Raw genomic sequence first — 12,381 nt, 5'->3', positions numbered from 1 at the left:
TAGAATATAGAATACATCTGAATATATTTCAGGCTTTTGTGTAATTCAGACATCACTCTAAAACATATGATGATATATTATTTGAACTGTAATGGTGTCCAACACCCTATATAATACAGGCTGTAATAGAAACTATAATATTGCATTAAAGTTGTTATATATTATTTGAATCATGGATAGAATACATCTGAATATATTTCAGGCTTTTCTATTCTGTGTAATTCAGACATCACTCTATCACATATGATGATATATTATTTGAACTGTAATGGTGTCTGCAACACCCTATAATACAGGCTGTAATAGAAACTATTATATTGCATTACAGCATACTTCTTATCAGTGTCGTTGCACATTAAATATAAAATAAGAAGTGGTGCATATATTACTAGCCTACTGTTTAGTAGTTGAGAAAATGAAGTCTACCTACTAGAAATGAGGCCTACTTGCCAAACATATTGATACTGGAAATAACATATGACCCCACTAAAAACAAATCTAGAAACTAGATGACAGGCGCACATTGTGTGATGAACTATCTCATGACTTTTACCCCAGGAGAGAAGAGCATCTGTACCTAACTTCAGGCTTGTGTGGGAAGGAAAGGTCAGCTGAAAAGAGAATGCCTGGAACACGGAGTTGGGTGAAGAAAGGAAAAAAGTCTAAAAGAAAATCCACATGTGCAAAAGAGGGGAAATGAGTTGGAGTGTGCAGTGGGGAGCCAGGAGAGATGTGAAAGAAAAGGTAGAAAGATGAAAGGGTGGAAAATAAAGAAGAGGCTGGTGAAGAGCCCTTGGTTCCATGAACACCACTTCATGTCCCTTGGCAGGCAGTCCTGAAGGGCAAAAATCAGTTTGAGCAGACACCAAGCAGGTCGACAGAGAACTGCTGCCTGCCCTCCTGGAGCAGCAGGCCCTCAGACAAAAGCTGGAATAATGGTGGATCTGCAGTACGAATGCTTGCCATCAAAGGCTAGGAACCGGCCTTGCCTTTGCGATAGACACATGCTCTGAATGCTGGACAGCTGGCACGGAGCTGAGCAGTGTGCCACAGCCTGAGCGGGCATCCCCTTCTGTGGGTCTTGAGCTCTCCCTCCTAGAACAGCTATATTTATACAATCTAGGCTATCTATGTCAATAGCCTCTTTTGCAGTAATCTAGCAGATGGATTGCAACTCAACACTAATAAATTGATAAATAATAAGTTGTAACATTAAATATCTCAATAATTGTAACTTATTAAATAATAATTATTAAAAGTCACAATAACCAATGTGTTTGACTGTCAAAATAATAACACTGAGTTTTTTCTCCCCATGTTTTATACTTCTCAGAGGTAATTACACTTCAGAACGTGCCACTCAGTATTCCCTTATTATCCGTCTACTGCCAACTCTTGCTGTTCTGCACTTCCATTTTGTCTTTGGTTGAGGGAAGAATTTGCTCAAGATGACCTTGGCTTCTAAATGACTAATTGAAAATTATTTCCTATCATTGAAAGGGTAGTATAAGTTGGAAAATAAAGGAAATTTAACCAAAAAAAGGCTTGAGATGGGGGAATCCTAACTTAGTGTGACATCAGCATTGGCAGCCAGGAAAGGAGAAAGGGTGTGGATTCTGTAGTTATGCAAAATCGTATTATTAAGTTTAGATATTTATAGAGAAAACTTATAATTGTCTTTTGATAAATACCAACAAAGAGAAATTGAGGATTCACTTTTCATCTGAAGTTTCAAACAGAAACATTAGTCTTATCTGCTTATATTACTGTAATTCTGTTGTTCTTAGAAATTTTCTTTCTCCTCTTTTCCATTTTGATGAGGTCTTCCATATGATGATTTACAACAAACAACAAATGATCTTATTTGGACTGGCTTCTTCTCAGTAACTACCAGCATGATGCTAAATTTAAGCAAATGGGGGAAATTAAACTTTCATTCTGAACAGGTGAAAATTTTCTCTGAATGCTGATGACATTTCCTCAGGAGAAAACCTTCCTACCGCTGCCCAGCATGCACTGTCTCTACTCCAGAGACATCTGTTGTGATAGTATCTTACTAGATCATGAAGAAAAGCAAAGAGGCATTTCTGAAAAAACAATTTATACGTTATAGTATGCAGAGTTTAGACCTTTTAGCCAAATTTTAAAACAGCTTGAACTATTTGGGATATGTTAAGATGCATGAAACAGTGGCTGGGGAAATGCAAGATTTGATTCTGTAAGTTGTAAGATCATGGAGAAACTTTAAAATACATATTATGACACTTTAAAATACACGTGCTTTTAAAAAGAACAAAAGGGTCTAAAGCACAAGTCGTATGAGGAGTGGCTGAGGGAACTGGGGTTGTTTAGCCTGGAGAGAAGGAGGCTGAGGGGAGACCTCATCGCTCTCTACAACTCCCTGAAAGGAGGTTGTAGCGAGGTGGGTGTCGGTCTCTTCTCCCAAGTAACAAGCGATAGGACGAGAGGAAATGGCCTCAAGTTGTGCCAGGGGAGGTTTAGATTGGGTATTAGGAAAAATTTCTTCACTGAAAGGGTTGTCAAGCATTGGACCAGGCTGCCCAGGGAAGTGGTTGAGTCCCCATCCCTGGAGGTATTTAAAAGACGTGTAGATGTGGTGCTTAGGGACATGGTTTAGTGGTGGACTTGGCAGTGCTAGGTTTACGGTTGGACTCGATGATCTTAGAGGTCTTTTCCAATCTAAATGATTCTATGATTCTATGATCATTTGCGTTATTTCTTCTATCAGTGTAGTCTGATTGCCACTAGTAGCAACAGGTAGATGTTTCAAAGGATAATGGATAAAATTTACTTATATTATAATTTCATCCTGTAACTTATTCTGTGTGAAGCAATCTGTCACCAGAGCAGCTGAGGAAATGCAAAAGCATGTTATAAATATGATGGAAAACAGAAGAAAACGTTCCAAAAAAGTTTGCAGGCATCCTTCTCCTTCTTCTCTTTCCTCCTGACTTGCCAGATGTGGTTCCACAGGTTACTCCTATATGGTAAATCAAACAGTGCCAAGGAGTTGCAGTATCTGCCCCAGGTCTAAATGGTCCCTGGCATGGCGGTGGCCTGGCCAGCAAGAGGACTCCAAAACCTTTCCTGCTCTGGGGTTGGCCAGGGGGCGGGTTTCCCAGTAGGCAATCTGCATCCAGCCACCTTGATTTGGAGGTGAAGATGGTTGAACGGTATGGACACAAACCATTCTGGACATGGGCCACCACTCAGCTTCAGCAATGGAGAATGGTCCCCAGGAAATTCACTGAAATAGATGCAGCCATTGTGAAACTGTTTCTGTGGATTTGGGAGCAAAACTGTGCCTAGTCTGCACGCACCATGGCTATGCCATCACCAGCAGTCTTACTCTGCCATTAATGGATAGACACAATAGACAGTGATGCTTTCAGTTGTTTTTTTATTGAACAATAATAATCATATACTTTTTTAAACCAACCAGCTTATCAGATTTACATTCAAGAACTCATAATGTCATTTATGACACTGTTGCAAAATAGTAATAATGTATGCAAATATTTACTACATTCTTTAAATAATTCTCTTCAGTCTGCTGAAGGACCGTGGGTTTGATCCTGCTCTCACTGACATCAAGAAAAAATTATTTTTTATATCAGTGGATGAGAATCAACACACTTCTTGTAAATAGCCCAATATTGCTCCCTCTCAAACCTAAACATTCAATACAGGTTAAAATGTGGTATATGCTAGTTTGAGATTTATGTTTATGTGTCTCTGATAATCATGGCAAGAGAGCCTGCACTGCCGTACTGGCGTTTGGATGTCTACTGCTGCCATTGTCCTTTTGTTCTAGAGCAGCATGGTTCAGCACTGCTCTCCCAGGTGAGAGCAGCCTGCTTCCACTGACATTGGCTTTGGATCAGGATTTAGACTCTTTAAAGCCTTTGGAGTTTCTGTTGTTCGTAGTTTTCAAAGTATGTTTTCAGATCCTGCACCAAACTGGCTGCGGTACTGTGTGTTCCTTCTTTCACTGAAGTCACTGTCAAAGCTCACGTTGATTTCAAAGGAAATATTCAATTCAAACCACATTTCCATGAGAGTGCTCTGTCTTACAAGGCAGTTCCTGAACTCATGCAATCCAGGTTCACTCTGACACAGCTACATCAATTTCCATTAACTGAGGATCTGGTTGTTTCCAGACATATTAGAAAACCCATCTCAGTGTGGATTTTTATGTTACAAATATATCGTCCAGTCTGGACTGAATGAGGGACTGCCAGTTCCTACAACACTCTAACATATATAAGTTATTCTCCTGGCTGAAATGGGACCACTTGCTCATGCAAGTAAGAAACGAAGGACTGGGCACCAAAGTAGTGTAGGACCACTCACTGAGGGTCCAAGTCTTCCCTAAATTTGGTCAGATGAACGCCCATGAGTCGCAGCTGGGCTGCAGCCAGCGATGAAGATGGCAAGTACAAAGGTCCATTTGCTGGCCTCTGGCTTTGGACCTGCTCTTCCCCAAGAAATGCAGATGGCGCCTTAATGGCACCGAAGTAGCTGCTTTATAGAAATATATATATTTAAATAATGCTAAGCAGCTTCTTTTGTTTCAGATCCCCCTCTACAAATCTGTATAATTTACCAAGCTGCTGTTTCTCTGTACAGAATTTAACTTTAGAAATCCACCTCAAAACAATATATGTCTGCAGTGTTATTCAATAATATAATCATAAACAATATATGTCTGCTAAGTTATTCACAATGTATAAACTGAAATGCTGAGTGTTTGCTCACTGAAGAAAGGCATATTCATCTCTGAGAAATTGTCACCAAACTTCCAAAAACCAGAAAATGACTAATGACCAACATTGGTTTATTTAATTCACGCTGTTGTGCTCCTACGTTATTATTATTCTTGTGATTCGGGGGTGTTGCTTTCTATCCTGGGATGTGTTGATGTGCGTTTCTTTCACGTTGGCTCCACACCAATAGTTTCACTCGCCCAAACTGTCCACTGAATTCAGTGAGAGCTTTCCCAGCCTCAGGCTGCAAGAGTTGGCCTCTGGCATTATTTAAATGAGGAGGGTAAAAACTCGTTGTTTTTTTAATATTATTATACATTCAGGAATCCACAATACATTTCTCTGTTCAAATACATATCAAAACAAATCTCAAAAACCATATACACTGTACAGTCTATTTTTAAGTAAACATTTTTCTCATTAAAAACAGAATCACAATTGGCCTTCAGAGGTTACATTTTCATATGCTATAGATCTACTTTGTTCTTAAAGTGAGTTGTTGCATATTCAATAATCTGTAAGAAATGCATTCACTTGAAAGTCTCATGAGTGTAAGTAAATATCAGCGAGGATTTAGCCACTTCATTACCGGAGAGCGAATAGCTTTCTCCTTAACGAATTCCTCTTTTACAGAATTGCCATCCCCTGATGCCATGTCGTTCTCTGAAAATATACAAAAATGCAGGTGGATTTCATGAAAATAAGAGAGCTGAAATATTGTCCTGCAGCAATGCCCCTGGTTTTGGGAACACTTCAGAAAAACCTTAACTGACAAATCTTGCAGGAATCTCTGTGAATGCCTCCAATTATCTAGTTGCAAAATTTCTGCCAAATTATGGCATAAGCCAGATGTGTTTTCTAATAGTTTAAGCATAAGGCAGGTGATCTGAATTCTGTTTCCAGTTCTCACTGTAACACTCCAGTGTGACATGGGACCAAGCAGTACACCCTCAATAGCTACAGCAGTAAATTAAACATGCCTAGAGCTATTCTCTGACTGAGGCCAGCTGGAGTATAATAGCCTGGTGCATGCCACTAAACTCTCTTACTCGCCAAAAAAAGGTAAAAGATATCCAGTTTGTCTACTGGAAATGGTCCCTGGCTGACACTGATTCCTGAGCTGTGGCTGAGGTTGTTTGGCTCGGCTAGCTAGGCTGGGACAAAGCATGCCGGCTGCTGCCCTACTGTTTGACTGTGAAGGTGGTCAAATTGCAATACACAGGAACACGCTCTGGCACCGTTAAATTTACTAGGGTACATGTAGCCATAATGTCTTTATAAAATATACAGGCCAGAAACTCGCCTGTTTAAAATACAAAAGCTGTTTTAATTTGCTGAGGATCTGTCCTAGATGCTATAGCTACCCCTGAAGACCACTATTAAATGAAATGCCATGAGACCATCCCATGCAGTACTACCCAGAGTGTCCCTGGTCTACTTCCAGTGACGGACCTCTGAGGACAGAAATCAGCGTGAAACCTTTGCACGGGTAAAAAATACCATTTGCTTCTATGGGGTCAGGATCTTATCCTGGCTGGGATCAGACAAGCTGCTAAACGTTGAGGCAGCAGAAGGTTTGAGACCAAAGGCAGGGGAGGGAGAGGAAAGGGGAGGAGGAGCTGATGAAAACAGGCTAGCTGGGAAGATTTGGAATATAGGCTAGATACAGAAAAAAGCAAGACAGGAATATTTTTTTCATGTTATTTCAGCACCCTCGGTAATAAACAAAACCCGGAAAGGCAAAAGAGCACAATCATGTAGAAAAATACAAAAGGATCAGGACTGATCCATCTCGCAAAGGTTTTTTTAAAGATCATTTTAAATGTGGTATGAGCATAAGCTGAAGAAGTTTGCTTCTGTCTAACTTTCTCTAAACAGAGAGTGGGGGAAAGATAATGCATGTATTAAGGCAGCAAACTCTAGATAGCTTAATATAACAGGAGAAAATCAAAATAAGGCACACAAACTGCAGTTGGAGGAGAAATAAAATTCAAAGACTTTTGGATGAAATCCTAGAAAAGCTTCCAGTAAGTCTAGGATTAAATCTCTGATATTTATTTAAAATCTTTACATTTGTATTGATTTTGATTGGTGTTTAAATTTAGAGTAAACATTGTTCAATCAAATATACCACAGTATCATCAGGTGGAGAATGAAAGGGGAAGAAATTTTAATCCCAGTTTTAAAAACTTCAGTGGTCTCTCCTTCCTGCCTCAAAAACAGTCCATTTTCTCACACACCTTTTTTTTAATTCTGGAAAGATCTGTTACAGGCTTCAGACATAATCTTAAAGGTAAGAACTTATTCCAGAGATTACCGTGATAAATGACTACAATAAAACATTTCATAAAACAGTTCACTGACACCTGAAAATGTATAAAGCTCTGTTTCCATGGAAAAAAGATGTTATTTTTACCATATATTAGCTAACAGTAGTAAATGCAACCTAGTGAAATCCTATTCTATGCAAAGCAGCTAAACGCATTGCATCTGAACTGACTAACGCAGATCCTAGCATAGCCTCCCATTGCACAGGTGACGTTGTACTGCTAGCACACGCAACAGCTGAGAAGTATTTCACCCATGTTGGGATTTCAAAATGTTTTTACCATGTGTCACAGCTCACCTAATTCCTTGCCTTATGTTAAGGGAGCTGCCAATAAGAAAAATAAGCGTACCTTGTGTTGTTAGCTGTTTGCACAGCTCCACCAAAGTACACATCACTCACGTGCAGCATACACAGCGTGGTAGTAGATCACGTACAAGGTGATTTCTGCTAAAATCAACTGCCCCACAAAGTCTTACCTGTATGTGAAACTATTTTTCGTCGATTTGGAGGCTTTGAAGCAGACAGTTGAAAAAATGGGAATTTCAAACACTTCCCGGTTACTCTGTCACAGATGCCAGAGGGACAGTTGCAGGTTTTCCTGCATTCCATTCCATAGGTACCGTAGGGACACTCTGAAAAAAAGTAATGTAGCAAAGCATTCCTCAGTGATGCAAGTCAGCTGCCAGCACTCTTAATAGCAGGTCTGCTTATATCCTTAAAAGTGGAAAACCTTTGAGTGGAGGTCAGCTAAACCTTAACTATAGGATTTTAGCATGCCAACTGCTTGTTAGAAGTATTTTCCAGTTTTAACAAACCTTGACACACATTATATACATAATTTCTTTTCCTGTAACTTATTTACAATGTGCTATCAGTAATCCTTCTCTGAAAAACTCATAGTATTAAAATACAAATTAAAGACAATATGAATATATAAGTTTGTAATCATAGAGGATGTAGTTAAAGGATTAGCATTGGATTGAGAAAAGAAGAAGACTTCAGAAAGTTCCTGAATTCACTATTTGGGCATGACATTACCTGACTTACATGACTGTCATGAGTTAGAGCTGCAATCTATTCCTGGCACCGGGCTGCTCGCGGCCGGGGCCACTGCACGTAGGCTCAGTGGAGGCTGCTGCCCCGACCCTGAGGAGCTATCCAGCAAATGCATCCTCTGACTGGAGACGCTCTCTGCTCTTGGGGAAGAGCCTTCCCCTGTGTGACAACTTCTCAGACAGCAAAGGTCTGCCTTCCCATGGCAGACAGCAAAGAGCTCACCTACATCTCCAGCCTAAAGAGTGAGTATGCTCTAAAGGGATCACTGGCACTAAGGCAGCTGCCTGGTTATACTGCATCTGGTCACATACTGCCCCAATTCAAATCTCCCATCCCTGAGCAAGCTCGTAGAGGAGCACCAAAGGGCAGCTGTCAGGATGGGACCAAATGTTTTTCAAAAAAATTTCAGATGCAGAGGATTTGCCCCATCCCATAGCTGACACAGATCACATGCTGGATCACATAACTTCCCAGAGGGTTTAAACCTGGGGTCACAGCCCTTGTCTTCCTCTGCCTTGCTGTTGAACGGGGTGCCTTTCCAGGATCATAGCTGAAGAGATGGAGACAAGGAAAATCCAGCTCCAACATGCCCTTTCCAAACCCTCAAACAAGAGATCATCCCAAGAGAAGTTTGGAATGTCACAGGAGAAAAGTCTTTATGCTGAGGCTGTCCTTGCCAACCCAGGGTGCATGGTCACCTTAAATGGCAAGTCCTGGAGAGTTTCCAATTCAAGTCTTAAGGGCAGATGAATGACCATCAATGATCCATTGAGTCCAGGATCCCACAAAACACTTAATAAGAAGACGACCATGGTAATCACAAATGATACTTCCCCCCTTGTATTCTCCCCCATTTTCAGCTCTGGGACCTCCTGAGCCAGACATAGTTTCTGTGCATGTAACACCCCACAACAGGGTAATCCTTCTGAGTTTGTCCAGTCTCCTACTGAATCCATGCAAATATTTAGTTTCGCCGTACAGCATAGGCTATCTGAAAGTCAGACTAATGACCCAAAATGAAACCAACAGTTTACAATTCTCTGCATACCCAAAGGGTATGCTTTTGTAAATGAAAAGCACAGGAAAATCAAGCAATTCCCTGCTAGGGACTGCACAGTGAATCTCTCCAGCCTAGAGGACCTCACTGAGCTTCACCATACTCCCCTTCCCAAGCAAGGACACTCTTGGATCTGCTGTTTGTCCACATAAAACAAAAACAAAATCCTGCCAAAGCAAAAGAGTTTTTGTGCACACAGTCCTCCCTGAGGGACAAGCTGAGAGCACACACCACATTGGGCATCAATCTGCCCACTGCAGGTGCTCAGCCACTCAGCCCAGAGAGGTGGGATGCAGAGCTGTGCACAACAGCATGGAAACAAGTCTGAGCCCAAAGCACTTGGCTCCATGTGGAATAATCCTGGCATTGATGCTGCTCTTCAGATTTGACAAAACTGAGATCTGAGTCAATTTTGCTGCTAGAAGATTTTGTTCAGCAGGAGCCTGCTCCTAAATAAATTGCAAATAGCTCCCAGTGATCTAAGGGAAGCAAGAGCAGGTTCTTTACTGTGACAGTTATACCTCAGGTTTAGAGGGTATTTACTAATAAAAGTGCAGAGCACCAGTATTCCTTAGTCTGTTTTGAACAATAATGACATTGCTACTGATAATAATATGATGCACTTTTATAATACTAAAAGTACTCAGAAAATTGCTCTGAAACATATACTGTACATGTTTTACCCATTATAGAAATAAGAAAGTGAAGAACAGAGAGTTCAGGTCATTTTTCCACAACTTAAAAGTAAACCAGTCGCAGGCAACCAGAGAGAATTTAGCCATCCTGACTCTGTGAATTATTACAAACATGGAAGTTATTAAAATGAGTGAGTCATCTGGTATCATAGCTATAAATGGATGTATAAAATAACAATACTTGGCCCCATACTTTGCCTGATAAAATTCACATACATACAGAAAGAGATTGTACTATCTCAGAGCTGAGATGAAAAAAGAACTAGAAATGACATCTATAATATTTAGTGCAAATAAATATATGAGGAATATAAGCCTTAAATACCAATTTACAACTCTAAGTCAAGATACGGCTTTATTGAAATTAATGAGAGTTTTTCCACTGATGCACTGGGAAAAAAAAACACTTTACATTTTCTACAGAGCTTCCAAGATTCAGCTACAAGGATTCAGATCTCATGCCCCTCAATGTTTCTTTTTTCCCATTTGAAATGTGCTATTGCAAAGAAAATCCTATGAGGACAGTGAAAAGTGTATAATCATTCAAAAGAACTGTTAAAAGAATTATAGGTAGTATCTTGCACTGCAGTAATTTTTAATACACTGAAGATCAGTCAACTATCTCAGTAAAATGCTTTTCTGGTGGGTGCACCTAAGATGTTATCTTTATGCGTAAATGCTAGTCTTTAGAAATAAAAGTAGTATTTAGGGTTTCACCCTCAAACATGCACATTAATTTGGTTTCAAATACCAATGTAAATAAGTGTGACTGTATGTGAGTCAGCCTGAATGATTTTGCAGCATCTGGTCCTAAGTCATTGCTTTAACTGAGGCTATTAATACTCCTGATGTTTAACTGCCAAGACTTCTCCATTTTTAAGGAAGTTATTCAAAGGCATACCTGTATCTACTTACTGAAGTGGTACATGAACACAGGAAAACTCACTGCATTCATACTTTGCAAAGCCTTTTTTTTTAAATGATTAATTTTAAAACTTTCATCCTACTTCATAGTAATTTAATACCTCCTCTCCTTTTAAACATTCTCCTTTTTGCATGGAGTGAGGATAGCTCTTAAATGAAAAATGCCATTATAGTCTATGACTAAAGAAATCAGCATGCAGCATGCCTGGAATAAGCTGAGAGCAGTGGCTGGCTGCTCATCTCACAGTCAGCTCCTGTTCTGTTATTCCCATCTTTCAGGCAGGGTCTCTGTTTGCCTCCCCTGACCACATCCCTAGGGTAGCTGAGCACCTCAAACGTAGGACTGAATTAAACACGACAATGTCCCCAGGCACCCAGGCAGTGCTGTTACCTCCATCTCCCAGACCCCAAAGAGAGCACCTGGTCCCTGGGCAGGCAGTCGGCAGTGCCTGAGGGAACCTCACCCCAGGGAGAGCCCAGCAGGGGCAGGGACCCTGTGACAAGGTTGGACTCACAGGATTAAAGTCTTTGCAATTTATAGAAAGCCACCCACCAAATCAGCGGAAGGACTAGTGCCTGGGTCTCCCAAGTCCCAATCAAAAATCTCATCTCCGAGCACACCCCATCCGTATTTCCTCACACATGTCCCCACGTCTAAACAGTATTCTCACATTAATAACCCTGTCCTGCCTACATGTAACACCTTTTAATACCAGAAGGTATTTTTCACTTTCTTCTTGGCTAAAGGCTGAGCTAGAAAAATCCCATTTTAGCCCTTTCAAGCAGGAGGCAAGCTCTATATGTAGGTTGCTGTCAAACTGCCACAGTGGGTGCATGCAAAGTGAATATTGTTACCTTTGCAGATACCAAATTCATCACCAAAGTCATCCTCCTCAGTGTAAAACTGGCACTTCAGCCCAGGACCACACTTGACACCATCCATACCCGAGACCGTACGATAGCAAGTCTCCCCCAGAGCAGCTGCACACACTCTGCAACAGCCACAGTCATCCAGCACCGTTCGCTTACAGCGCAAGGTACTTTTGCACGCGTTACTGTCACAGGGCTCGGGACAATCTACTGCATATTTCGCACTCCAAGCAGTTCCAGCGTGCACGGGCATCAGGAGGAGTGTGAGAAACAGGAAGCCCTTCATGTCTTGCAGGGATAAATGCTCCGTCCCAAAGAGCAGGCTTTAATGCTCAGCCTGCTGGTGCCTTGTGCCGAGGGAAGCGGTACAGAATCCAAAGTGGTAGCTGCACACATCAGCCTACAAGTTTATGAGCTTTATACAGTGTGTTGCCCACATGCTGCACCGTCGTCAGCTTCCTCAATCCGGCAGTGCTGCTCCTGCCAGCCTCCCTTGTTTCAGTTTATGAAATCCAGGATGAAGGTTGGATTAGCACTCTGCTGCCATCCAGGAATTGAAAAGCCTGAGCTGATGTAATCTGTTATGTTTAGTTGGTTGTTTTGCATGAGGACTAAAAACTCTCTCACATCCGTCTCAAATGCTCAAGGACGTCTGCCAAAAGA

General features: G+C 41.1%; 1 protein-coding gene across 2 annotated transcripts; it reads right to left on the bottom strand.

Annotated features, from left to right (window-relative positions):
* Positions 1 to 5,349: 5,349 nt before the first annotated feature.
* Positions 5,350 to 12,019, bottom strand: ESM1 (endothelial cell specific molecule 1). 2 transcript variants are annotated; one of them, XM_009272526.2, is made up of 3 exons: positions 11,704 to 12,019; positions 7,593 to 7,748; positions 5,350 to 5,450 (listed from the first exon to the last, which is right to left on the bottom strand). In XM_009272526.2, the coding sequence occupies exons 1-3, from the start codon at positions 12,002 to 12,004 to the stop codon at positions 5,350 to 5,352; spliced, it is 558 nt and encodes a 185-aa protein (XP_009270801.1). In that variant the 5' UTR covers positions 12,005 to 12,019. The 2 variants fall into 2 exon arrangements, with proteins under 2 accessions (XP_009270801.1, XP_009270802.1); XM_009272527.1 differs by lacking the exon at positions 7,593 to 7,748 and having other exon boundaries at positions 11,704 to 12,004.
* Between the last annotated feature and the right edge of the window lie 362 nt (positions 12,020 to 12,381).

Source organism: Aptenodytes forsteri, unplaced genomic scaffold (assembly GCF_000699145.1).
Source record: "Aptenodytes forsteri isolate BGI_AS27 unplaced genomic scaffold, ASM69914v1 Scaffold92, whole genome shotgun sequence".
Lineage (NCBI taxonomy): Eukaryota > Metazoa > Chordata > Aves > Sphenisciformes > Spheniscidae > Aptenodytes > Aptenodytes forsteri.
The sequence above is the reverse complement of the archived record's forward strand: the minus strand, read 5'-3'. Positions and strand labels throughout refer to the sequence as shown.

Coding starts and splice junctions, on each gene's coding strand:
- ESM1 (XM_009272526.2), bottom strand. CDS start 12,004: ATGAAGGGCTTCCTGTTTCTCACACTCCTCCTGATGCCCGTGCACGCT. Junction 7,749..11,703: donor TGAATTTGGTATCTGCAAAG/GTAACAATATTC, acceptor ACTTTTTTTCAG/AGTGTCCCTACGGTACCTAT. Junction 5,451..7,592: donor AAAAATAGTTTCACATACAG/GTAAGACTTTGT, acceptor GTATATTTTCAG/AGAACGACATGGCATCAGGG.